This window comes from Vicugna pacos, chromosome 32 (genome assembly GCF_048564905.1).
Source record: "Vicugna pacos chromosome 32, VicPac4, whole genome shotgun sequence".
Taxonomy (NCBI): domain Eukaryota; kingdom Metazoa; phylum Chordata; class Mammalia; order Artiodactyla; family Camelidae; genus Vicugna; species Vicugna pacos.
In genome coordinates, this window is record NC_133018.1 from 18656575 (window position 1) to 18684381 (window position 27807).

The 27807-nt window shown below is 48.6% G+C and overlaps 1 protein-coding gene across 6 annotated transcripts in view; it reads right to left on the reverse strand.

Annotated features, from left to right (window-relative positions):
- KDM2B (lysine demethylase 2B) overlaps positions 1-27807 on the reverse strand; it is a 107196-nt gene that overhangs the window by 17052 nt on the left and 62337 nt on the right. For all 6 annotated transcript variants that reach the window (XM_072953499.1, XM_072953496.1, XM_072953497.1 and 3 more), the window contains 2 exons: positions 27695-27781; positions 1271-1495 (listed from right to left, as the gene is read on the reverse strand). In XM_072953499.1, coding sequence (XP_072809600.1) covers positions 1271-1495; positions 27695-27781 — 312 coding nt within the window. The remainder of the gene's footprint in view (positions 1-1270; positions 1496-27694; positions 27782-27807) is intronic.

A 27807-nucleotide genomic window follows, 5' to 3' on the forward strand; every position in this document is an offset into this window, starting at 1 on the left:
GGAAAGAGGAGTTTCTGTTCAATGGATATAGGTTCCATTCGGCAAGATGAAAAAGTTCCAGAGATCAGTTTGCACAACAATGAGCATACAGGTAACATAACTACACTTAAAAATGGTTAAGATGGAGGGGGGAGGGTATAGCTCAGTGGTAAAGTGCTTGCCTAGCATGCAGGAGGTCCTGGGTTCATTCCCCAATACTGCCGTTAAAATAAATAAATAAATAAACCTAATTACCTCCCCCCATCAAAAAACAAAGTAAATAAATAAATGATTTTTAAAAAATGGTTTAAGATGGTAAATTTTGACCACAGTAAAAAATAAAAGAAAAAAGAACCACAGCAGGAAAACACAGAAACACAAGCAGTACATGTGTGGAGGGGAAAGGGAAGGTGCCCCAGTACTGGAGGGACAGCAGCCTCAGAGAGAAGCTGCCCCCAGCCCCCTCCCTGAAGCCAGGCTGGACCTGCGAGGGCTCACCCAGGGCCGAGGATCCTGTCCCTCCTGCTGAGCCTGCTTTTCCGTGGGAGCACAGAGATCACTACTCCCACAGGGAGGACCCTGCGAGCAGTGCCCTAAGGAGAGCAGAGTGTGTGGGTGTGTGCCGGGGGTGCACAGGGCAGAGCCGGGACCTGGCGGAGGTGCCGGAGTCTGCGGCTGCGGCCCTGTCCTGGGGCAAGGCCAGCGGGGAGGCGAGGCGAGGCAGTCAGAGGTGCTGGCCAGGCTCTGCGGCCGCCCAGCTCCTGGGCACCATAAATCAGTCCTCTTTTTCTGGGGGAGCCCCCTCAGGCGGGGCGCTGACCTTCCACCCAGACCTCTGACTTTGAAGGCAGGACAGGAAGGAAGGGAGGGCCTAGAATCATCATGAACTGGACCATAAATGTTAGCAACGGGGTCACAGACAGGACAGGTTGCCTTGACATCTTTAATGGCAGAGACTTCAAAGTACTCGGTCACGGAGGGCAGGAGGGCGTTACAAGACCATTAGACTAGGAAGAAAAAGGAGCCTGAGCACGTGGCAGGACTGCCCCAGTCCTGCAGCGAGGAATCTGAAAACAGCTCTAGTTGGAGCCCCCTTTCTTCCCAGGACGGTGAGAGCACCCCCACGCCCGAGGTTTCTGCTGTGGCGACTTTCTCTGTAAGCGGACAGACTGGACAGACCAACGAGCAGAGGGGACAGGCGGGCCTGACGCAGAGCGAGGTGGGGTCTGGAGGAAGGAAGGAAGGGCTGCCACCTCCACTCCCGGGGTGGAGGCGCCCTCGGCGCACTCACCGCGATGCACTGGCGCATGATGCAGCTCTGCTTCATCCGCCCGGGGCCCCCGAACTTCTTCATGTCCTTGCAGAAGTGGCACTCTCCGCACTCCGTCCGCAGGCAGGCCTCGCACTTGCGGCATCGCGTCCGGCGCCGGCGAGCTCCCGCCGTCGTCCGGTTGGCAGCCAACTTCACCGCGGAGGCCGGGCCCAGCTTCCCCTTGGGCCGACCTACCGCCCGGTTCTGCAGGAGAACACACGGGACCGGTAAGATGGGAGCCCGCAGGACCCGTCAGGCCCCGAGTTCAGGGGATTACGGGTTGAAGTGTGTCCCCCAAAAAGATAGCTGGAATCTTAACCCTCTGGCCTTAAAAAGTGACCTTAATTGGAAATAGGATTTTTAAAAGTTTTTTGTTTTGTTTTTTGGGGGAAAGTAATTAGGTTTGTTTATTTAACGGAGGTACTGGGGATGGAACCCACCGCCCTGTACATGCTAAGCATGCGCTCTACCACTGAGCCATACCCTCCCACAGAAACAGGGTCTTTATAGAGGAAACCAAATAATAAGGTCGTAAGTTAGCGTGGACCCTAATCCAGTAGGACTGGTGTCCTTATGAAAGGTGGAGACTCGGACACAGGCACAGAGCGCTCTTGTGTGAAGACACAAAGCGAAGACAACCACGTGACTGGAGGATGCCTCCTACAAGCCAAGAAACATCAAGGAAGCCAGCAAACGCCAGAAGCTGGAAGGGGCCAGGATGGGTCCTCGCCTAGAGCCTTCAGAGGAAGCACCGCCCTGCCAACACCTTGACTTCCAACTTCTAGGCTCCAGAACTGTGTGAGAAGACATCGCGTTTCAAGCCACCCAGGTTTTGGCACTTCATCATGGCGGCCCCAGGGAGCCAACGCGGGGCACCCCTGCTTCCGATGGCAGCACGCCCTGGCTCCGGACCCTTCAGTGGCCCCCACGCCTCAGGCCAGGCTCCTCAGGCCATTCGTCCTTCCCCAGAGAGGCCACACAGTCCTCCTCTGTTTCCTCTGCCAGGAACACACTCCCCCGGCTGATGCCTGCTCAGGCTGCAGGACCCAGTTTCCACACTGCCTTCTCCTGGCAGCCCTCCCTGAGCGCCCTGCACTGGGCCCCCGTCACAGCACTGACCGTCACTGTCTGTTCTCTCATGGGTCTTCCCTTTGAGACAGGGAGCCCAGGAGGGCAGTTACGGACAGTGTGTTGTCACCAGTGTTCCTCAACAAGATGGCAGGCACATAGGACGTACTCAGCAACCCAGACCTCAGGAGAGTGAGCCAGTAACCCTGAGGAACTGACGTCTGAGACCTTCCCCAAACTGGCTCCAGTCCTTCTTACCCTGTGACTCAGGGAAACAGGCAGATGAACAGAAGAAGGTGATGCTAAATGCTAAGCAGGGCACAAACCAGCCACAGATCCTGCTCTAAGGTCATTACAACCAGGCTACCAGCCCCAGAGCCTCTTGCAAACCAGGATCTATGGTGGAGCTCAGATGCCGGCTGCTGGGACACTGTCCACTGTCCACCAAGGTCTGTTGTCCCCTGAGGATCAGAAGTGGGAAGGACCAGGATCGTAGGTAGAACAGGTCTCATGTGAAGCAACTTTCTGAGTTTGCTGAAAAATGGATCACCCCTCTGTTAGGGAGACACACTCTCACCTCAAAACTATCTGGTCTAATTGGCATCTAGTAGTGCTTAGAGCCCCTTCTCTGCCAATGAAACAAGCTTCAGTCCAGTCCCAGCCTTTTCATTTTAGTTGCTTGTCATACTTGGATCCCTAAAACAAAGTCCCATCCCTTGCTAGCTCCTGGGCCCAGAAATACGGTCACAATGCATCACAGTGCAGAGTGTCTTCCTTCCAGGGAGCTCTTCTCCCACAACACACACTTACAGCTCCCCCAAAACGACAGGGGCTGCTTAGAAACTCACAATCACTTTAGGAAGGAAAGCAGTCCACAGATCTCCAGGAATCAAGCCTTGCCACCATCATGCTCTCCTGCAGTGCAAAGGGTCCCCGTACAGAGCTGAAGGCCCCCACACACCTTTTGGTGTTCACACCCAAGTGGCCCCTTCCACAGATTTATTCTCCCAACAGCCTGCAGCATGCGAGGAAACCGCAGCACCTCTGGGGCCGAGGTGCCCCTCCAGGAAGCACTGCCACCCTGGATCTCTAGCCTCCTACACTTGTTCCGAACTCCAAAGATGAAAGGACGCACCAGACATGGCTCTGCTGGCCCACACGTGCTCACCGCTCCCACTCAGCTGTGCCCGCCCTCACCTTGGGAGCAGCCCAGCCAGAGGACCCGTCACTTGGAAGGCCCTGGGGCAGGGAAAGGGGCTGCCCCAATGCAAGTTATTCCTTCTTCAAGCAGTGGAGGGCCCCCCAGCACCAAACCACACACCACAGCCAGGGAGGTGGGGCACCCCGAGTCATGCATGTGAGGAGTCCTGCAGCCTCGGCACCTTAAGAGGGATAAATCAGCCTACGCATCACCTGTCAATTCAAGTCAGGTCTTGCTGCCAGATGAGAAGTTAAAAAAAAAAAGATCAGTTTTCAGAGGCTTTAGATTTGAGAACAGCACATAAGGGACCATGGGCCTGAAAACTCAGTAGCAAGGCCCGCTGAGCAGAAGTAGCGATGGCAGGGGCAGTAACAGCAGTGCAGGGGGTACTTGCCAAGTGCCCGCCATCCTACTCATTATTTTACATACAATATTACCTAGTTTCCCAGTAATAACCCTATGGGAGATGCCGTTTTTCAGATGAGGAAACTGGAGTTAAAGATTAAGTGACCTGCCCCAGGCCACAGAGCCAGCAGAGGATGTGCGTGCCCCCAAGCCACGTGAGAGCATTATAATCCACAGCTATGCACAAGCCAGGTAGGACGAGACCCCCGAGAGCCCCCAGGAACTAACCACACACCTCTAGAAGGGGTTCATAGCTAGTCCCTTGATGCCCATAGTAGGATGGGTGCCAACAGGAGGTGCAGAGAAGCACCTCAACTTCCAGAGAAATGGAGTCCAGGAAGGTTTCTCCCTCTTCGCAGCCCAGAAGACTCTGATAAAGAGAACACGTCCTGTTGGCAACTCACTTCTCACATCCCTGAAAAATGGGCTACGGGGTGGGTGACTCAGAGCCTCGAGTCAGGTACAGAGAGGGCAGCACACGGTCCACCCTCCAAGGACAAAACCAGAGGCAAAGGGCTCACATGCTGGACCTGGAGCAGGAGATTCCAAGGACTAGCTTCTTTGGTGAAAGACTGAAAAAAAAAATTCCAGGAGGCCAAACACAGCTCTTGCCTCCTACTCAGGAGCGTCAGGTATAAATGGCCGCTGAACACCCCTGGAAGTGACAAGAGTCGTGCAGATCCGGCAGATCCGGCCAGAGTCATGAAGCCCGGACTTGACTGTGAAACAAGCCCACCTTCCCCTGCTTTCTAAAGTTCATTCCCACCTCAAGAAGCACTTTTCCACACTATGGAAAAAACCAAATCTGCCTGGATCTCAGTGGCAGCTGAGACATCCTGGAAAATGACAGAGCCAATGGCAGGCAACACCTCGAAGGAAGAGATGTAAGGGCCGCTGTTTCCAAAGGCCCTGATTCAGGCCCTCTCTGCCCAGCTGCCAAACATGCTACAAAAGCGCTGCCGCCTGCAGCTTCACCGGCCAGCCTTTGCAGGAAGTGGTACCAGCTGGCTGGTCAGCAGTCAACCGAGCAACACCTGAAATGCAGGATCCTCATAAACACCACAGAAAATCAACAGGTAAGAAAGACATCAGAGGGTCTCCGTCAGGGAAGGTGAACAAGCCCCTCCCCCTGCCCTGTTTTCACACAAAGCTTCTGTTCTAATCTCTTTGGGGTGACATCTAAAGGTTCACAAACCAATCCACGCTATCCTTCCTGTGCCTCTATTTGTCAAATAACCCAGAATGCCCCATGATTTGTTAAGTTCAGCATGAAGCGTTCTCAGCCAAAGGGAGTGATGGTATCCACTGACTTCCACATACAAACCAGCCTCCCAAACCCCAAGGTCATTTGTTGATTTTATCAGCCCAGGACCCATATCCTCAGCTCCATCTGGTTAGGAAAACTGAGCCCACACGCCCACATACAAATCTTAGTATTCCAACCCTTTTTTACCCATCAGCACCTCATAAGCATCATCCTTAAAACGAATACTATTAAGGTAGTTCATTCGTTCACTCATTCATTCTGCAAATGTTAACTGAGTGTTCTCCTATAGATTTTATTCTCCAGAATAATCATGGGCAGAACCTTCAATCCCTCATCTCTAAAATACTGGGATTAACATGACTTGGATTACCCTGAATTAATGAAAAGACATTCCGTGTTCATGGAAAGATAACACCGTTAAGATGGCAATACTCCCTAAAGTGGTCCACAGATTCAATGCAACCCCTATGAAAATCACACCTCACTTTTCTGCAGAAAATGAACAGCTGATCCTGAAATTTATGTGAAAATGTAGGGGATCTGAAATAGTCAAAACAATCCTGAAAATGAAGAACAAAGCTGGCGGACTCACACTTCCTGATTTCAAAACTTACTATAAAGCTACAGTAAGCAAGACAGTGTGGTACTCGCTTAAGGACAGACATACAGATCAATGTGCTAGAACTCAGAGTTCAGAAATAAACCCCCACAATATTTATGACCAACTGACTTTCGACAAGGGTGTCAAGACAATTCAGTGGGGGAAAGAACAGTCTTTTCAACAAATGGGGTAAGTGGATATATCCACATGCTAAAGGATGAAGCTGGACCTTCACCCCACATTATATACAAAAGTCAACTGAAAAATGGATCAAAGACCTACATGTGCAAGCTAAAACCATAAAACTCTTAGAAGGAAACAAGGATAAATCTTCATGACCTTGGATGAAGGCAATGGTGTGTGGATGACAGCAAAAGCGCAGGTGACGAAGACAGGTTAGACTTCAAAATTAAAAACTTCTTTGCTTAAAAGGGCACTATGAAGTAAAAAGACCACAAAATAAGAGAAATTATTTGCAAATTATACATCTAGCAAAGGGCTAGTATCCAGAATATATAAAGATCTCTGACAACTCAATGATAGAAAGACAAATATCCCAATTTGAAAATGGGCAAAGGACTTAAGCAGATAATTCTCAAAAACAAAAAAATTTAGATAGATAGAGGATAGATACATATAGATAGGGAATAAGCACATTAAAAAATGTTCAACATCACTAGCCAGTAGAGCATGTGATCTGCACCAGAGACTCACTCATTAATCTCACACACACATTTGCTCATCTACCCACCCAACTGTTTTCTGGCTGTGAATTATGTACAGACTCAATGCTGGGTGCTGGGACTACACAGATGAGTAAGGTGTGCTCCCCACTCTCAAAGGTAGTACAGTCTTGAGGAGAGAAAGACATGTAACCACATAAACTCAATGCAACACAATAATGATAATATCAAAAGCTAACATTAATTGAAGAAATCATTCTGTTCAACACTTGTATCAGTAATCTATAAGATAGGAATTATTATCCCATTTAGAAATAAGGAAACTGAGGCACAGCATAGTTAACTAATCTACCCAATGCCATACTGCCAATAAACGAGAAGCCGAGATATGCACCCAAGCAGTGGCTCTAAAGCCTGGACCCTGGCGTGCTGACCCAGAAGTTCCACGTCTCACTGGGAAAAGTGTCAGACACAGGGGGTGGTGACTAAAGTGAGTCTTAGAGGGAGGACAGGACACTGCAGGCCAGGGGTAGGGGTGGGGTTAGGGACTGAATATTCTAGGCAGAAGGAAGAGTAAGATAGAGATGTGCAGCTAGACGACACATTCAGGGGACAGCTTGATATGGTTGCTGGAAAGCGGCTTTGAGGTGACAGGAGTCTGACCTGCACCACATTAGAGGAATGGTGGCCTCTGTAAGAGCAGCTGAAGGACTTTACATGCAGGAGCAACACGATCGTATCCTGGCAACACTGCAGGGAGTGAATTTTTTGGGTGGTGGGCAAGATGAAAGACAGGGAGATGAGCTGAGGATGCTACAGGTGTCCAGGCTGAAGGTTAAGAAGGCATGAGTAGACGCCATAGGAGGAATGGCGAGGAGGGGATGATGCAGATGGTTTAGAAGCAGAGCTGGTTTAGAAGACCCAGGAGGCTCGCTGAATGTGGGGAATGCAAACAGGAAGAGTCCTGGAAGACCCTGGGGTTTTGGGCTCGAGCAACAGGAGAAAAGGGGCCCAAGAGGGGAGGGAACACGACTCTGCCATGAACACATGGACTCTGAGGGACCCATGGGACATCCAAGGAAGGTGGCCAGCGGCCAGGAGGGACCGGAGCTGAGATACACCACTGGGAATCAGCATCACAAGGTGCTAAACTACTTAAGTCCAGGAGGTTGTTCAGGGAGAATGGGCAGAGTGAAAAGAAGGTCCTGAGCAGTACCTCCAAGACTAAAAACATCCAAGGGCCAGGTGAGAAAAAGCAACCTGCAGAGGAATGGCCAGAAAGGCAGGAAAAGCAGCAGGAGCTTGTGGCATCACCGGAGCCAGGGAAGAGTTTTAAGAAGGGAGCAGGCTAGAGTTTCAGCTGTCGAGAGGAGTCAGTGAGTGAAACAGTAAACGTGGCTGAATGCTTTTACAATGCAGACAATTCTGTGTTTCCTACCAAACTACCCCTAACATCAGCACACTGACACTTAGCCCCACGAAGGGAAGCCATAGTCCCTCAACAGCGTGGAATTCCTCTACCATACTAATGATGCATTCTACTGGATAACATATCTGTATACACAGATCAATACCATATCTGTTCCCAAATCTTCCAGCATAATGGACATCCCAGGAAAAGCTGGATTTTAGCTGTGCTGCAGGCCCCTTAACACACACCTGCAGATTCCAGGGAGGGCTTGGGTTTGTTTATATACTGAGGCTAAGGAGCAGGAGAATAAAAACACAGGCACTACCAGAAACCCAGGGGATGGGCAGACCTCTAGAGAATCCGCGGTAAGTTGAGGACCTTTTCCCCAGAAAAATGCACATAGGCACGAAGTCACAAAACTTTCATATGAAATTTTGAGAAGGTTCAGCACCCTATCTGAAAATTTGACTCTTAAGCAAATCTGTAATGGTAACACAATGCTTATACCCATATAAATTTCTAAGAGATTTTCTTCACCATAATTTCCTAATTGTTATTTTTAACAATGAGCAGTAATCATTTTTATAGTTTAAAAATAAAAGGAATAAAGTTATCTTCACTTCAGGGAGGGGCGGAGGGCGGTTAAAAAAAATAAAAGATGGAACAAGAATTATCCTTATTAACCGCTCTTCGTTAACGGGCATCTCCTCAAACTGAAAAGCAGAGCTGAAGAACTTTCCAACACATTCTGCACTGGAGAAGCAAAAGAAGTCCATGAGAGAAGGCCCAGTCAAGGGTCACGTCCCATCCACAATTACCCCTCACTCCCATCTGGACATCCCCTGACACTGGGAGCAAGGGACCCCCAGGGCTGCTGTGGGAAGGCATGGGGCAGAGAGGCCAGCCCAGCAAAACAGGTGTAAGGAAGCCTGATGCCACCCAGGGCTGGACACCAGCCTTGGGTGGGGACAAAAGTACACAGACTTTAAGGGAAAGCAGGCAAATTTCTGATGAGGGGCCCGGGGCTCAGTGCACAGACCAGGCAACAGTACCTCCCCAACAGGGCCTCCGTTGGAGCCTTCCATGCAGCAGGTGGCTGGGCATACCTGCACACTTACACTCCAAGACCCCCAACCCTCCTGGAAGGAGACTTATTTAGAGAAGAGTGGGGTCTAGAGCCTGTGAGCCAGAGACTCCAAAGACTCTGCCTCCTGCTGAGAAGACGCAGATGCCTTAGAGGTCCTTAAAAGAAGCCACTCTACTCAAACCCAAGAAATCCTGGGGCTGAGAAAAGGGTGGGGGAAGTAAGCAGCAGTGAGCCACAGCTGGGATGGGGGGGCATTAGCAAATGCAGAGTCTGTGGCTGACAGCAACCTTCCCTGCTGGGACCATGGGGAAGACCTACTGCCCATAGGCCTGGCTTAGAGGTCATCTACCTCAATGCACCTGAGTGGAAAAATCATCTTAAAGTGAACATGGCAACCTGGAGAACTTCCGTTGCCAACAACTCCAGAAGTGCCACAATTGGGCTGACTAACACGAAGAGGAAGGGAAAAAATCTGGAGTACGGGTCCGCTCACAATGGAAGTCTGTCTCTGGAGTGGCAGTACCTGAAGATGTGATTTAAGCCCAGAGATATACAGAGTCTTGCCTGATGCATGTCAAACACTATCTACCATAGGCCATAGAGGGTGGCCAAATTAAAAAGCCAAAACAAAACAGGTAAAAGGAACCTCAATCCTGAAACACCAAAGCACAGTCAACAGTGAATACAAGTGTCTTATGAATGACCAGATGCAGAAAGGGTACACTGTTGGCAGTCATTGGCAGTCATTACGCAGATCCAAGCTGAACTAAAAATTTTCAGACCCAGAGTTGAGGCATGAACTAAGTAGCAAGAACTGAGAACTATTCACACACTGTGCTACTGACCTGATGCAAGTTCCAGGCCAAAACCACTTGGGTTGTCTTTGGGTTCATCTATTCCACAAGAGGAGTGAGACTGAGGAACACCTAAGACGCATAGGCCTGAAAAAATGTCCAGCGAAACTAAGAATGTACAATCTAACTTCGTCTGTTAAATAAAACCACTTAATACGTTTTTTACGATTTAAGGGCAGCATTTATCGTGCTTCCTCAACCACGCCTGCTGGGAGGGGGAAAAATGTTCCTACTTCTCGGCCTGAACATTCCAAAACATCTTCACTCCACTGAGGAAATGCACCCAGAATTATAAGTAAGCATCTTATTCACCTAGTCCCATGCCCACATGATAACTCGTCCAATGCTTAATTCCCTGGCCAAGTCTACCTCGCCCGTGTCCTGTTTCAAATATCGTGCAGATTCTACCTTGTGAAACCTCAACTTTCTTCCCCGGCTTCCTAAACACGAATCTTCCTGGAGTAGATTCACGCTGTAAACACACCCAGGGCTTTGTTTTATACATAGATTTCTCCCCCCTGGTCCCAAGAGAGGTTGCTTTCCCTTCTAAATCCAACCAAGGCCAAATACTGCCATCTGGGGTCACGGCTTCCTCCCGCCGCCGCCGCCGCCGCCGCCGCCGCCTCGGAGCGGACTCGCTGGGTTCCGGATTCCCCGCGCCGGCCCGAGCCTCGTACCCCTTCCTGTCTCCGTCTGCCCACGGCGGTCGGCGGGCGCGCGGCGCCCAGACAAAAGCTCGGGCCGTCGGGCCCAAGGGCCCTGGGCCGCCCACCCTCCGGGCCACGGGCGTCCTCTGGCCCAGAGACCGAGGGTCCCGGCGCAACTTTGCAAATATAAAGGAAGGAGGCGCCGGCGCCGCAGGTCCCGGTGCGCCCGGAGCGGCCGGCACGCGCGTGGGCCGCAGGCGAGGGCGCGAGGGGAGGGCGAGGCGCGCCCGGCCGCCGGCGTCCGCAACTTGCCCGCCGGCCGTGGCCCGCGCGCCCCGCGCCCGGCAGGGCCCGCCCGACGGCGAGGCCCACATTGTCCCCGCCGCACGGCCGGCCACCCTAGCGCACAGACGCTCGCACACGCCCCCTGCCCCAGCCGGCTGCGGGGCCCGCGGAGTCCCGGCGGCCGCCGGCCTGCCGCGCTCCTCCACGCCCCGCTCGGGCCCGGCCCTGGCGGCCCCGCCGGCGGCGGCTGCAAAACTTTCTCCTCATCCTAGCGGCGGCGTCGCGGCCGCCCGGGGCGCGTCAGTCGGTCGGTCGGGAGGTCGGGCGGCGGGTCCCTCCCTCAACCCCACCCCGGGCCGCCGACCTGGTCCGGCTCCGATTCATAGTCGTCGTCCTCGGCGCTCACGGACATGGCCATGGCTCATGGTGGGCCCAGGCTCGCGCGCGCTGACATGGCTGGAGCGGCGCCGCCACCGCCGCCGCCCGCCCGGAGCAGGCTCGGCTCGCCCTGGCTCGGGCTCGGGCTCCCGCTGCCGCGAGGAGGGAGCCGCGCCGCGCGCCTCGCACGCCCGCGCGGGAGGGGGCGGAGAGGGGCCGACGGGGGGAGGGCCGGGGTGCTCATGCATATGCATGAGGCGAGCCAGGAAGGGGCTGGCCCCCCGGGCCGGCGGGCCAATGGCGCGGCCGCGGCGCTCGGGCCGCACACAAAGGGAGCCCGGCCTGCGGTGACACGGGGGCGGGCCCGCCGAGGGCGGCCCCTCGCGGCCGGCGCGCGGGGACTGGGGCTGCGTGGGGGCGTGCCCCGCGCCCCGCCCGGCCCGCGCGCCGCGGGATGCACATGGGTGGCTGCACGCCGCGGTCGCTCTAACAGGAAATGCACGCCTGACTTGGGGTGGGGTCTTTTGTGTGGTCCTGCGGGGCGTCTTGCAGGAGCCCCAGGGTGAACCGGCCACGGGGGGCGGCCCTGCACGTGACACTAGGCACAGGTTCCTGTGCTCCCGACAGCGGGCACACGGGCTCTCGGGTTTGCACAAGCTCTGGGACCAGGACCTGATATGCCTGCGAACCCGGGAGTCCGTACCCGAAGCCTGCAGGCCCTCTGGCCTGGGTACGGTCCGGAGGGCCAGTTCCCCAGGACGCGGGCAATTGGGTTGGGCCAGTCCCCTGACATTGCCCTCTTCTGCCCTCAGGTTTGCCTTTCCACGTCAAGAGGGAGTAAGCGTAAAACTGGGGGTGGTATGGGGGTTGTTTCAATTGAGCCACAGGGCTTGGAGGCTGCCAGGCAGATAACCATAAATGCACTCTCCACTGAGGTGGGGACCCCACCCTTTTGGGCAGGAACTCCTCGTGCCCAGGGGTCGATCTGGGAAAGGCTGAGGGCAGGCCAGAATCCAGTCCCCCAGGAGACTAGCAGTGCCTGAAGATGGCCCTGAAGGTGGGTTTCTAAATTCTTAAGCTGGAAACATTCCTAATGCTTAGTCCTAAAGCAGCCCACTCCTGCAGAAAACTGTTACTGGAAGTCCAAATTGAGATTGATTAAAAAAAAAAAGGTCTAAGGGGCACTTATGCCAGCAGCCCTTACTCTGAAGTAGGAGCTCAGTGACCATAGCTACAGTGATCAATGCTGTTATAAACTGTCAAAAACACAGCTAAATTCAAGCTAAGGAGCAGGGTGACTTAGCCAGGCAGCTGGCATACTCACCATCTAACTAGGGATGTCCAGGGTGACACTGAACATGCATACATGCAGCTGCTTAATTTCTTCATCTGTAAAATAGGAAGCTTTGCCCAACCAAGGGATGGGGTCCTTTCAGTAAAGAGATCAGATGCTTTCCCAAGAAAAAAGCTCATTAACTGAAACCTGGTGACCAACTCTGCAGTGTCGTCCAGCTGTTATTCATGCCGAGGCCACTGGCTGTAAAATCCACAGTGAGAAAAGAAGAGACCCACAGGCAGGTCATGGCCTGGGCTTTCAAGGAAGGCAGAATGTATGGTGGAGATAAAACTCAGGGGACTTCTAGCAGGGAGTCAGCAGGAGTGAATAAACAGGGATGTCAGTTTTACTGAGTGAATTTTAAAGTCTCTCTGAAATTTATACATCTGCTGACACTATGGAGAAAAAATCCCAGCAGACTTGCTCTTTACTGAAACATACCTGTTCTGACTTTCCTTTTTCCCCTCTTACATTTTTCACAATCCACTCAAGGTTAACAACAAAAACAAGGTAAAGAATATTCTCCCCTCCACCTTAGTATACCCCCAAAAGTCTCAGCCTTTATAAGATGACCCTGTCTGGACTGAAGTCTTAATTGATGTATTTGATGACCTCTGGGGGCCACTCTACCCAGTAGGAAGTCCCCTAAAGAAAGAGGAGCTGAAAGAATGCTAATCACGCTTTCACTTCACCGTAATTGGTCAAAACTGCAAGGGTACAGAGATACATAAATAACATAATACATCAAAAGAGAGGTATGGAAGAAGGACTTTTTCTCATTACCTATTAGAAGTGCAAGATAATTCAGATTTGTCTTTGGGTTGATTTCTTTTGAGAATTCTCAAATGTTCACTTTTGTATTTTAAGGAAGTAAAAAGACAGTTCTCATTTATCATGGCTCAAAGAAGAGAAAGGGAAAGTGTTGATGAACAGAAGCTGCAGCTAACACAAACTTCCTTCCTTCCGTTACATCATTTCTGAGCCAGAAGGGGCCTCACCAGACCCCCTCACTTCACAGGTAAGGAAACTGAGACCCAAAGAAAATTAGGAAGTAGCTCTGAACCTTGGGTCCCTTATAGAACACCATCCAGAGACCCCTCTAGGCAATAGCAGTAGCTAATATTTATATGCATGGTTGAAGGGCTAGACCCTGTGCTAAGTGTGGTGTAGATATTCTCTCATGTATTCTTTTAGACAGCCCCATGAGATATGTTCCATTGTTCACCCATTTTATAGATGAGGAAACTGAGGCACATCACTGCTAGGAAGTAGAAGGACCTGGATCTGAACCCATAGGCAGCTAGAGCCTGCAGCCTGGGCTGTTAATCACACACTAATGCCTCATGCCAGAGACAAGAGAGGAGGATGCCAAGTTGAGACCAGTGTAATAATCCAAGTGAAATATTCAGACTTATGCCCAAAAAAAAGGAACTATCCCTTACTACATTTTGCAAACTCTGAGTTCTCAGTTCAAATCCAATTTTAGGACAGGTAGGTACGGTTTTGGTAACCAGACTGCTGTCTGATCAGTCTGCTAGGGGCTGACTGTGGAAAGAGAAAACCAGGATTAAGAAATGACTTGGCGGGGGGGTATAGCTCAAGTGGTAGGTAGAGTGTGTGCTTGGCATGCATGAGGTCCTGGGTTCAATCCCCAGTACCTCCTCTAAAAATAAATAAACCCAATTACCTACCCCCCTTAAATAAAATAATACAATAATAAATAAAATACTAAAAAAAAAGAAAGAAAGAAATGACACTATGCCAGGTTCTCTCCAAACTCTAACCAAGGCTCCTGCCGGCAGACACTATCCTAACACTTCTGAAAAATTCCTCTTCAAGCTTCCTTTAGCTAACTGGTACACACAACTATCCAACATTTGTTTTGTATTAATAGCACGCTGGACTATTGTATATAAAATACATTATGCCAGGGCTGGCCCAGTAGAATTGCCACCTTAAAATTTAGCATTTACATTGTGCCTTAAGGCGGTCCTTTCTCCCTCTTGACCTCCTCTCCCAGTGACCCCAAAAACTGAACACTCTCCCAGCTCTACTTAGCCAAGGCTTACATTCCTAGAAAGAGTTCCCCAAAGCTGATGCCACCAGGGCAGTTGGTACTTGCCCTCAGCCAAGAGGATCCAGAACTTTCACCAATTGGTGAGGAAATAAACAAAAACAGATGGAAGCCAAGTCTGCTTTGGTCACAGTCATCACCACTTCCCTGCTTTCTCTCTGAGTGTCGATTAATTTTCTGGTCTGCCTATCAGACCATGAGACACTGGGGAGGACCCCAGTCAGCCAAGAGATTTTGCTTAGACTGAGCCACCTAATGGTGCTGCAGGCTGTCCCAGAGCGGGGACAAAGGAGTAAATGGGATAAAAGGAAGAGGGCAGCCGTCCGCTCCATCCACACTTCCAGGAATGGGTAGGGAAAGGGGCAGACTGGATAAGCGCCCCCTGGACTCTGGGTTCTGGAGGGAAGGGTCTCTCTGGCATGTGGCCCATTTCCTTGTGTCCATCACAAAGGCATGGCTAAAGCTTGGGAACATTATCTTCCAGAGAATTGGGTCAGGGAAAGAGAGTGAATTCTGCGTCCAGACCAGTAACTGGCTGGCACGCTCCTGAACTGAGGGACACCATTTGTAAACGTGCCCCTAAGGAAGGAACAGAAATGACACGAAGGGTGGCTTCCTAATGCCTGCAATAATGTATGCTTAACAAGCAACAGAGAATGAATGCTTCAGCTACTTTACTATTATTTTACCATTTGTCTCTCTGTTCTTCAATAGGTTTTTCTCCATTAACAGCAAAAGGAGAAGGTCTTTTGGAGAATTATTTTTCTAATAAAATATAAATAAGAGGAATTTTTGCATGGTGTCACATAGTAATTTAGGACTAATTTCAGGGCTGCCTGGATAAAACTATGGTTCAAAGATGGACTGTACAACAGACCAAGGGCTGCAGTGATTTCTGTTAGGGAAATTACTAATGTTATTTAATTGCTTTTTACTGTTCCCCTGGAGAATCATTCCACAAGCATTTAAAACCCACGTATATCTGTCATACGGGTCCTTTAAAGAGATGGAGCTTTCTGTTAAATAGGGTTTCCCTCCTAATACTGTCTCCTTGCATTGCCAAAATCAACCAACAAATATTTACGTTCACTGGAAGATTTGTGACTGTGCACAGGATTTTTTTAAATTAACTAATTGAACAGGTGAGTGGCATTGATCTGAGAAATGTTTCCCGCTATCCACCCCATTTCCAACTCAACTGCTGACCTTAGAAAGTTACTTCCTTTCTCCATTCATTTCCCTACAAAACTCCAGGCTGAGGCTGAGCACTCAGACAATTCGGAGACTCGTGGGATCATTTTACAATCCTACCTCCCACCCCAGAAAATAGGGCTAAAAATATGTAAAATGCCAGCATAATTTGTACCTACAATCAGACTTTTGTAATTTAAAAATATTTTTCTTTTTTTAAACTGCCTTCTCTTTCTTGGGATGGGGGAGATTAAGTTTATTTAATTAATTAATTAATTATTTACTTTTAATGGAGGTACTGGGGATTGAACCCAGGACCTCGTATATGCTAAGCACACACTCCACCGAGCTATACCCTCCCCCTAAAAATATTTTTCTTAACAAGACCAAGTCTCTCCCTTGGTTTCCTTCCTAACCAGAGCACCCATCACATTGTTTATCCCACCTTCCTCCAGAGAAAGACCTTGGAGGACCTGATGATAAAGACTCAAAAGAAAAGACCAAATCCAAAGCTCACTCAAAATGGGATGATATAGCAGACAGTAAAGAGGCAAAATAGGAGTAAAATTAGCAGCTCGGTTCACAATAGTCAAGAAGGGGAAACAACTCAAATTCTACCCACTGATGAATAGGTAGACAAAATGGGGTCCATCCATACAATGGAATATTATTCAGCCATAAAAAGGAATGAAGTACTGACACAAGCTACAATGCGAGAAACCTTGAAAATATGATGCTAAGTGAAACAAGCCAGACACAAAAGGCTATGTATTGTATGATTCCATTGATATGAAATGTCCAGAAAAGGCAAATCCATAGGGACAGAAAACAGATTAGTGGTTGCCAGGGCCTGGGTGGGGGGGAGTGACTGCTAATGGGTACGAGGTTTCTTCTGGGAGTGATGAAAATATCTTGGAATTTAGAAAGAAATGATGCTTGCACAACATCATGGACATACTAAATGCCACTAAACCAGTACTTTAAAATGGTTAATTTTAAGTTTGGTGGATTTTACTTTAAGTTTAAAAGTGTAGTTTTTTTTTTCTTTTTCATCAGCCATCATTTAAGAATAATCTTCCTATTCCTGAAAGGTAGCCCAGTTAGGAAGGTAGCCCCTAATCTCTGGGGCAGGTTGAAATTAACCAAAACAAAGTGATAGTTGAATCACCTCTTAAATGAGCTGCTAACAGTCACTGTGGGGGTCTGATGGGCTCTGACAGCACTTGAAAGGTTTTCACTTAGGGACCCCAGACAAATGCAAATACACACAAGGTTGGTTTGGTTGGGAGTAGAGGCAGGGATGGGGACAGACACACAGACACACACTTTGGCTGCTGCCATGGGACTCTCTTCATCTACATTCTTGCTTTCTTAAAAAAATGGCTCATCTCCAGCAAGCCAATTTGCCTCTGAAAGCCCCCTGGATCTATGAAAATCCATGAGTTTACCATGACACTCAAAATAGAAAAAGTCTGACAAAACGCATCTGTCACCGTTTGAAGCAGCCATTAAACCAACTCCTTACTCTGAAAACTGGTATTTAAAGGGGAAGAATTAACCATGTGTGCTGCCTTTGCAGTAGGCACTGTATTTAAGGGTAGCCCTGGTTGATGAGGCAAAACTCTGCAGAAGAATGCCAGCTAATTCATACGGGAGGCATGACAGTACTTCAAAGCTTCATCTCATCTCCTGATAAATTTATTAATACAAGAAAGAATAATCAGCTGATTCAATCCGTCAGTGAATGGCAGACGAAGGCAGGGGCACAATGTGTCCCCTTCCAGATTATTCTCTGGGGGATACAGGGACGAACATGACTGAACTCAATAATGGGGTAATAATCAGGCCACCATCACCTTAATCCACTACCTATGATATTTTACTACAATCTAACCAAGACTTTAGATCTAATCTCCAATTTACAGAAGAGACAGGGAAAAAGCTAAATGACACCCCAAGGAAGCAATCAGATAAATGCGTAACGTGAGATAGTCTTCAGGACAGGATTCCATCTTCTCTACCAGCCAACATCCTGAGAAAGCTCAAGATGAAAAGAAAGAATTAAGGACAGATGCATTGTGTGGTCCTGGCTTGGATCCTGGTTTGGGCAAAGTAGCTGCAAAGATAATTTATATGAAGCATTATTAGGTGGTATTGAGGAATTATAAATTTTTTAGGTATAATAATTTTATTTTGGGTATGGAGAAAGATATTCTTCTTTTTCAGAGATGCAAACCTAAGTATTTAAGGGCGGAATGTCATGATGTCTGTAATTCTCTAAAGAATGCGTCAACATAAAAGATAAAGTTAGTTAAAAAGAAATAACACCACCATTTCACATCCATTAGGATGGTTATTATTTAAAAAAAAAAAACCCAGAAAGTAGTAAGTGTTGGCAAAGATGTGGAGAAATTGGAACCCTTGTGTACTGTTGATGGGAATATAAATTGGTCCAGCTGCTGTGGAAAACAGTATGGCAGCTCCTCAGAAAATTAAGTATATAATTACTCTATGATCCAGCAATTCCATTTCTGGGTATGTACTCAAAAGAACTGAAAATAAGGACTTGAAAAGATGTTTACACACCCATGTTCATAGCAGCATTATTTACAATAGCCAAAGGTGGAAGCAACCCAAGTATCCATCAACAAATGAATGGATAAACAAAATGTAGTGTATCCATACAATGGAATACCATTCAGGTTTAAAAAGGAAGAGGATTCTGATACCAGCTACAGCCTTGAGGACATTACGCTAAGTGGGATGAGCCAGTCACAAAAAGACAAATACTGCCTGAGTCCACTTATAAGGGACCTCGGGGGGAGAGGAGTCAGATTCATAGAGACAGAAAGCAGAAATGTGGCTGCCAGGAGCTGGGAGAAGGAGGACTGGGGACTCATTGTTTATGGGATTAAGATTTGTAGTTTCAGATGATGGAAAAGGTCTGGAGATGGGTGGTGGTGATGGTTGTACAATAATGTGAATGGACTCAATGCCATTGAATTGCACACCTAAAAGTGGTTAAAATAGTCAATTTTATGTTATGTATCTTTTCCCACAATTTACAACAAGTGATTAAAAATAAATAAAATTCAAAGAAATGAAACAACACCTTCCCCCAGAAGAATCAATCAATTGGAAACATCAAACCAACAAGCTTCCCCAGGGTAGTCCCCAGCGCAGCCCACACCTGCCATCTTGTCCCGTAAACAGTAACTATGAGAGAAAGGAATCTAAATAACAACAACAACAACAAAAAATCATTTTTATAAGTGAGACTACCTCTGATCTCCTGCAAAGCATCTTTCTGTTTAGTCATTTACATTTATTGGTGGAGTCGGTCAGTGGTTAAGGGCAGGTTTTACTATAGCTTTCACTTCCCATCTTTCTTTGTATATAACTAAGGTTCCCCTTGTCCCAACAAATACACTTCCCCTTCCCACCTTTGTAACAAGAAGCAAACTTAAATAATGCAAATACGTCAACTGTGTTCACTTAATGGTGCCCTTTCTCTGTAGATCACCTAAGTTTGGAGAGCAGATTATCCGACAACATCATTTGGTTGCACATATATCCGTCTTCCTAACAAAGCCAAATTAAAGAGGGGTGGGGGGGGGGAGAACATGACAGCTTATTCTCAGTGTCAGTGACCAAGTACTCTCCTTTAAAATGGGAAATAGACAATGGCATTTGACAAAAAGAAAAAGTCTGAAGGATAGACCATCGTTCCAGGAATAAAACCACAGTAATGGCAGGCAGTCATTTCCAGCGCCTGGCTGCCTGGCTGTCTAATTACTCCATCAAAGGCAGGAGCCCCCGATATCTCAATTGCTTTCCAAGAACTTGTCTTTGGCATTATTAACAGAGACAGCTGAGCAGGTTATCAGACCAAGAAAAAAATCCTGGGCTGCAGACTTTAATTACAGGTTATTTTGGCTGAACGCTGTCTAAAAGTTCCAATAAAATGGTTCTAAAATGATACAGATGATGGCTGAAAAATTCCAGGTGAGAGATAAGATCTTTTTAAGTCCAGGGGGATAAAGAGAGATGCCTAAATGTGAAGGACAAAAGGGTCTAGGGAAAAGCAAGAGCCCTTAGGACTCTTTTATTTAGGGTTCTTTTCACAGTTGGCTGGGGCTGGTACATACAAATTAAAGTAAGGAGAGAACCTCATTCTCACCAAAGAGACAAGTCAAAGGCATTTGGAGAGCAGGTGAAAGAGGGCAACAAGACTGAAGCTGATTGAAAACTTCGTCTTTCAGAAGCTCTGGGGAAAACTTGCTATCAAGTTCATTCATTCAACGAACATTTCCTGGGCTCTCGCTATCTGGGAGCAATCTTGCGTGACAGGACATAAACGTGGATAAGGAAAAAATTAATAAGATGAACTCCAGTCTCAAGAAGCTAACAGAAGCTGAAGAGAGATATGCAACAAAACGCAGAGGAGAATGTGGACGTCCGGCCAAAAGAGAAACTGGGAAGTCTATCAGTCAGGATGCTGGCAGGAAATGGATGGCCCCCCCGGCACCCTCACACCAGGCCATGGAGGGGAGTTTAACAGGCTCCATTCACAGAGCGTAAGCAGGGTGAAGGCGAGGTGGTACACCCCATGCCTAAAGACAGTGATGAGCCATCACCTCCCTTTGGCTGATGGACCAGGGGAGGGACCTGTTACCAGAAATCTAGAAAGAAAAGCTGCAGAAGGCCAAGAAACAGGAGCTGTGGTCCCCAATGGAAGAGGACAGCCATCCTGTCATGATCCCATAGGGAGGAAGATGGGGGAATAAACACCCCAAGCTCCCTCTCCTCCTGTCCCGTCTCTGCTAGTACCTCCCTCCCATTGGCTGAGCCCAACCAGAAGCCAGAGAGGCAAGGAACCTCTTTGATGGGGCCCGCACGGCAGGCGGGAGGAGGCTGGAGAGGGTCTGGAGGCACATCTAGAAGATACCCAGCCCAGGAGGCTTCCTGGTGAAGAAGGAATTAGGCTGGGCCTCGAGGTGGAGAGAAGGGATGGAACGTGGGAAAATAAAGATGGGCAATCCCTGCAGGAGAATCAGCAGGAGCGAAGGCCAAGACGGCAAGGAAACGGAAAATGTGGGGTAATTCAGTTCCCCTGCAATGCAGAGAAGATGCGAGGACATCACGAGATTCTAAGGCAACTGGGGACACGGGCACTCAAGTCCAGCTTAAAAATTTGGGAGATGGTTTTAAAGACGACAGAGAGTCAGGGAAGGTTTGACAAGTGTACAGCCTCAAATGTGTCCACCCCAAATCCATACAGTGAAGTCCTGCCCCTGCAGCACCTCAGAATGTGACCGTATTTAGGAACGGGTCTTCCCCGAGGTGCTCAAGTTAAAATGAGGTCATTAGGGCCCTAACCCAGTATGGCTGGTGTCCTTACACAAAGAGGAAGTTTGGACACAGGCAGGTACAGAGGGAAGACAGTGTGGAGACATGGAGAAGACGGCTTAAACTCTTACCTACAAAAAGCCAGCAGGTAGGGCTACTGCTCCATCCTGCCTGGATCTCACGTGGGGTGACTCTATAAACATCCACTTTCTGGCTTCAATTCAAGTCACTAAAATGGAGGTGGGGGGGCTCTGCCAGGATCCCTGTCATATGGTTCGGCCACTAACAGTTTTGGAATCAGACCTCACATAAACTGCTCAGAGACCTGGGCCTCAGCTTGTAGGAAACCATGGCATCCTTGAACCACCACCAGTCTTCTTGCACCTGGATCTTCCTGTTGCTGTTGTGTAGACAACATTCTCCAGAATGGGCAGACCATCTTCTGCGGCTATTCTCTGACCAGGGGTTTTTGCTACCTGTACTCCTGGGAACCTGGCGGACACCAAACCCCACAAATGACTTCGCTGCCACTGAGGGGAGCCCTGGGGATTCCAGATAAGGGTCCCAGGTCCTTTTCCACTTGGCTCCGCTCATTGCCCTCTCCCCACCGTCCACCTGCCCCTCGTGCCTCCCTCTGCTCCCCTGGCCTCCAGCTCCGGGCCCTGTGCCCCCGCTGCCAGCCTCCTCCCTGCCTGGGGAGCATCTCATGTCCCCGCTCCCCAAGGCTGCTCCCCGACCAGGCAAGATCTTGAGGCCTTTTCCAGCATCTTCTATGGCAACTGTCACCCTCCCACTTCGCAGGCCTGGGACTTCTCCCTTCAGGGGAGTGAGGAAGGCATAACGGAGAAGCACTGTCACAAACCAGCCCTTTTGCAGAAGGCGCCAGCTGTGACACTTTAGTGAAATTAAGCCATTCAGGCTCTTGCTTGAGATGCAGTTTCTGCACCAACCAGTAAGGATTTAGGGATGGGAAATGTCTCTAAACCAATCACCCCTCCTCCTGATCCGGCTCCTCCTTCAGTGCCCTCTATTTCTGCCTTCCAGGTGGGTAGATTCAGGGATATCATTTATTTATAAAACATAATTATGAAAAATTAGAATTGCTATCACTGATTGATGGCCTACCATAGAGGTATTTTACAGATAGCATCTCACTGCAATCTTGTAGGAAATGCACTATTAGCCCTTTGTACAGATGAGTAAACTGAGGCTCAGACTTGCCCACGACCACACAGCTAGTAAGTGGCACAGCCAGGAGTCAATCCCCAGATGCATCTGACCCCAGATCTCACTCTAACTGTGCATGAGAATTACCTGTGAAGCATTTAGAAGGTGCAGGTTCCCAGGCCCCAACCACACCTACTGAATCAGAGTGTCTGGGCTGGGGTCTAGGAAGCTGTTTATGTTTCTAAATTATGTTTCCCAGTTAAAGCTGATGCCACCAGCCTGAGGGTTGGTCCTCCTTAGACCACACCACCTTTCTAGGAAACTGTCTGGCCCTGAGGCAGCAACAACAAATGGCAGTCATTATCCATGCCCCCAGCCCCCATCCTCCACTATACACCATCAACTTAATTACTCAGGGATGACAGGAATTGGGAGCAGGGCAGAGTGGGAGCAGGAAGTATGTGGGGGCCTCTCTCAATGACTTATGAGCCTGTCCTTCAGGGAAAGGCTGTGTGTGTCACTCCCAGGGGACCCCAGACTTATCAGGCCTCCTGGATCTAAGTGACCAAGTGCGGAGGAATGGGAAGAGAAAGCAGAACCGAGGGTGACAAAGACATCAGGTGTGTGTGTCACTTCCTCCTGTGGTTCCTGTGTGGCCCCAGAACATCCACACAAAGGAGCTGATCCAGTAACTGCTGTCCCCACATCCCCGTCGGGGTCCTCGCTGGTACACACTCGAGCCTCTCTGCTCCTACACACCAGGAAAACTGCCAATAATTGAAATTCAGGAGGCAGCCTGGTTTGGCCACTGGAGATAGTGGATTAAGAAGCAAATGCACCAACAGGCTCGCCGTGGCTCCATCTCGCCTCCTTCCTCAGTTTCCTTCTCTGTGAACCAACCGGTAAGCTGACCAGGCAGCAGTGTCTGGCTGGTGGGGAGAAGGTCAACTTGCTAATAAGGCTGAGGTCAGAAGTCGGGCCTCAAGTAAGTTCAGTTCCCTTGGTTTGGTTCTCAGGTCACAGACAGGCCCCCCAAATCCTGCCACTTGGTCATAAAAGGAAGTGGCCAGAGCGTAGACAGAGCCAAACAAATCCATCACCACTGGTGAAAACAGCCAATCAGGTGAATGGTGACGGAGGGTGATTCAGTAGCATCTTTGATTTGAAAGACACCACATCAGAAATGACCTCATGGCACCTAATCAGTTCCAGAAAGGGACTTTGTTCTCGGGGAGGCAAGGTGGGAGATCAAAGCATTTCTTGCCAATCATCATTTAGCATTAATTACTTAGGTAACCTGAGCCAGGCCCAGTACCGCTCCCTGCCTCGTATCCTGACAGCCTCACTGAGCACCCTTGATCTTTCAACCCAACCTGCATCAAATTGGGAGGAAGCCGACTGCAAACCTGGGAATCCAGAGACCTGGGCGGCCCAGGCAGTCAGTCGTTTACTTACTTCTTCCTTTCCTGTTAACTTTTTAACCCCACCAGCCAGGAAATGCATAAATACAGCAGCCTGCCCCCCTCCCCCTTCCCTCTACCACATTTCATTGAGTTCCTCAGGCGCAGGGACAAATCTGGGGAGGAACGCCTTAGATTCATAAGCTATGTGGCCCCAGGCTTACCAGCGCACCTCTCTGAGCCCCCGGTTTCAACTGCATCATGAAGATAATACTGTCCCCATCCCAGCCTCGTTTGAAGAATTAAATAAGATCTAGAAACTGTCGCATACACAGAGGAGGAATACCCAGGGGGGTTGGCTATACTGGCAATAATTTATTTCTAGAGCTGGGGGAGGGGAGTCATGGCAGTCATTGTTATGTTATTTATTCCTTATCGTGACTCTGAAATAAGTTATAATACATGTTATGGGCTAAATTGTGTTTTCCCCAAATCCATATATTGAAGTCTTAACCCCCAGCACCTCAGAATGTGACTGTATTTGGAGATAGATCTTTAAAGAGGTAACTGAGTTAAAACAGGGTCGTTAGGGTGGGCCCTAATTCAGTGTGACTGGTGTCTTTATTAGAGGAGGTTAGGACACACACGAAGGGAAGACCGTGTGAAGACACAGAGAGACAACAGCCATCGCCAAGCCAAGGAGAGGGTCCTCAGAAGAAATACGTCCTGCCAACTGACGCCTTGATCTCAGACTTCTAGCCTTAGCACAGTGAAAAACTTAGTTTTCTGTCCTTTAAGCCACCCAGTCTGTGGGACTTTGGTATGGCAGCCCTTGCAAACTCATACAATAAACTTCAAGTAATTTACAGGAAAACAAACTAAGGAGAAAAAGACAGTGCTAGCAAGGCTATAATCAAAAAGGCAAACAACAGGTGTCGGCGAAGATGTGGAGAAACTGGAACTCTTGTAACTGCTAATGGGAACAGAAAATGCTGCAGCTACTCTGGGAAACAGCCTGGCAGTTCCTCAGAAACTTTAACATAGAGTTACTGTCAATTGCAGCCCTAGGTTTCTACCCAAGAGAAACTGAAACATATGTTCACATAAAAACCTGTACCCGATGTTCGTTGTAGCATCATTCACAACAGCCAAAAGGCAGAAAACAGCCCAAATGTCCACAAGCAGATGAACGGACAGACTGTGGTCCATCCACACAACAGAGGATTATTCAGCCCTTAAAGGAAAGAGGTACCGACACACGCTACAAAATCTATCTTCAATAGACATGAAGTTTAGAACAGTAAGCCAAGTGAAAGAAGTCAGTCACAAAGGGACGTGTATTGTACGATTCTATTTATAAGAAATGTCCAGAATAGGCAAATCCATGGAGACAGAAAGTTTCTAGGGACGGGGGTGGGGTGTGTAGGGGCGGGGGGATTGGGAACTGCCTGCTGATGTGGTTTCCTTTAGGGGGTATGAAAATGCCCTAAAATTAGATTGTGGTGGTGGTTGCACAACTCTGAAATTTTCAATATACTAAAAGCATTTAATTTTACACTTTAAATCGGAGAACTGTATAGTGAGTTGTATTTGTTTTATTAAAAAGGTGTTTAAAAAAAAAAAAGACTAGCACCCCACAAGAGCTGGTAAATGCCAAAGGCTCTTATTTCTCCCTCTCCCCCCACCTAATCCCAACCAACCTGCCCAAGGGCTCCCAGGTCGCCCACCAGTGCTGACACGGCCACGCTGAACTTGTGTACAGACCAGTGCCGACAGACCAGGCCTCCCTGGGAATCTTTAGACGCCAGCTTCCTGTTTCCAGGCCTTCGGAGAAAAGGGGGCAAAGAATGCCTGGACGCCCCCTGAGGGGTGGGCTGAGGGTCTCAGGCATGGCAGACAGGGCACACTGTGGTCCTCAAGTGATTTCCTCCAGAAAGGCTCATTTGGACCCCTCCCTTAATTCTGAGATTACGGAGAGTAGTGGCAAGTTTGTTGTTTTAAAAGCCCATGTTCTACAAACCCTAATCCCTCGCATGGAACAATCCCTCAGCCAGGAGGGAAGCAGGCAGCAAGGCGAAGCCACGGTTTCCTCTACAGGGTGAGAGCAGCTGGGGGCCTGGCTGGGCTGATTCAGGATGTAGGCCCGCAAGCACGGTTTGTGGTCTGATAAATGGCATTTATAGTTATTGCCTATGTAGGGGGAAGGCAACTCTCAAACCCTACACCCTTCCACAGATAGGGGAGCTAAAGGCAGACGATGTGGAGGCAAATCCTTTCTACTCCTATAGACACCTTGGTTCCCACGAAGCTTCAAACAGAATTAGAATTCAGTACCCACAAGCAACAGGTGCCCCTTTCCCATCAGTGATTCCACATTTAGGAATGTACGCAAAGAAGACAATCAAACAAAGGTGAAACGAAAAACCAAGAAAGGCACTGTCCAATAGAAATATGGGAGCCACATACGTCCTTTAAATTTTTTTTGAAGCCACATTTTAAACAGTAAAAAGAAACAGGTGAAACAAAATATTAACAACCCATTTTGTTTAACTAATATATCCAAAATACTATCATTTCAACTAAGGTTGCCAGATTTAGCAAATAAAATTACAGTATGCCCCATTACATTTCAGATGGAAAAAACAAAACCTCTTTTTTTAGCATAAGTATATCCCGTGTCATACATGGGATATACTTATGCTAAAAAAATGTATCCACTATTTGTCTGAAATTCAAATTTAAATGGGCTTCCTTTTTAAAATCTGGCAACTCTCATTCCAACATGCTATCAATATGAAAAGTAAATTAAATTGCTTTTTACATGGTTCTCTCCTGCACTAAGTCTTTGAGATCTGCTGTGTGTATTACACTGAAGGCACATCTCACTCTGGACCCTCTATAGTTCAAGTCCTCAGGGGCCACATCTGGCTAGTGGCTACCTGTATGGACAGCACAGACCTAGAAGGTTCTTCTCAGTGTTTTTTATAACACCAAAAAAAAAAAAACCCTCAGAAATTGGCAAAATACCCATCAATGGGGAGGCTGTTTAGGTTACAACTAACATTTAGAGACCACTTACTACAAGTCAGCCTCATCCTACGGACCCACATGCATCATCTCCTTGAGTCCTCATAATGACCGTTTGAAGCAAGTACTGCTATAACCCCTTTTTACAAACGAGGAAAGTAAGGTTCTGGGAGCTTAGGTAACTTGCTCAAAATAGTCATGAAGCTGAGACAGAATGACGGTAGATAGAAGGGTTGATATATAGCCCACCCTTGACACACCAAAATGTTACTGGTTTTCTCTGGACAGTGGACTTCGGGGTGGACACTGGCTGAAAGTTTGCTCTCTGCTGTCACAGACTGATCTCTGCATCCCCGACTCTGCCAAGTACTCTAACAAGTGACTTCACCTTTTTTTTAAGCCTCAGTTTCCTCATCTGTAAAACAAATCGTAAGTGTCTATCCCACAGGATTTCTGGAGCCTGAATAAGACAGATGTAGGGGACCAGGCAGAGCAACCCGCCCCTGGTAAGTCCTCAGGGACGTCACTCCTACTACCCCTAGTGTCTTTGTCCTTCCCTGTTTGATTAGATGTTTCATGGTGAGCATCAAATCAATTTAGAAAGAGAAAAAAGTAACTTTCAAAAGAGGAGAAAACAGCCCACAAAGCCGCCGGAGGAAGAAGGGAAGTAAGGAAGGACAGAAGAAAGGAGAGAGGGGAGGAAAGGATGAAACTTCACCTAATGCAGGAAAGGTGAGGCATCACTTCCCCAGTTTTCTGAGTGACCAGCAGGGGGCACTGCCTGCAGTTTCCACACCTAGGGGAAGTGGTCCCGTTTTAAAAACAAAAACTTGCAAATCATGAAAACTATTCATCTTAACTGGCGGGCCCTCTCCCAGGAATCCTCCCTGAAAAGCTGCAGACATGCATCTGACAGGAGATGTGAAAAGGCAGTGGATATGGTCTCCCAGCCACGGGCAATCTGCATCTTACCTTTGGAGTCTTCTTTGGCCAAGTGACTACAGGGACCCCAGTGATGGCCAGACTGGGGTCGTCGTCCGCGTGCTCCTTCAAGACATTCTGTAGCCAAACAAAGGAGTCATATT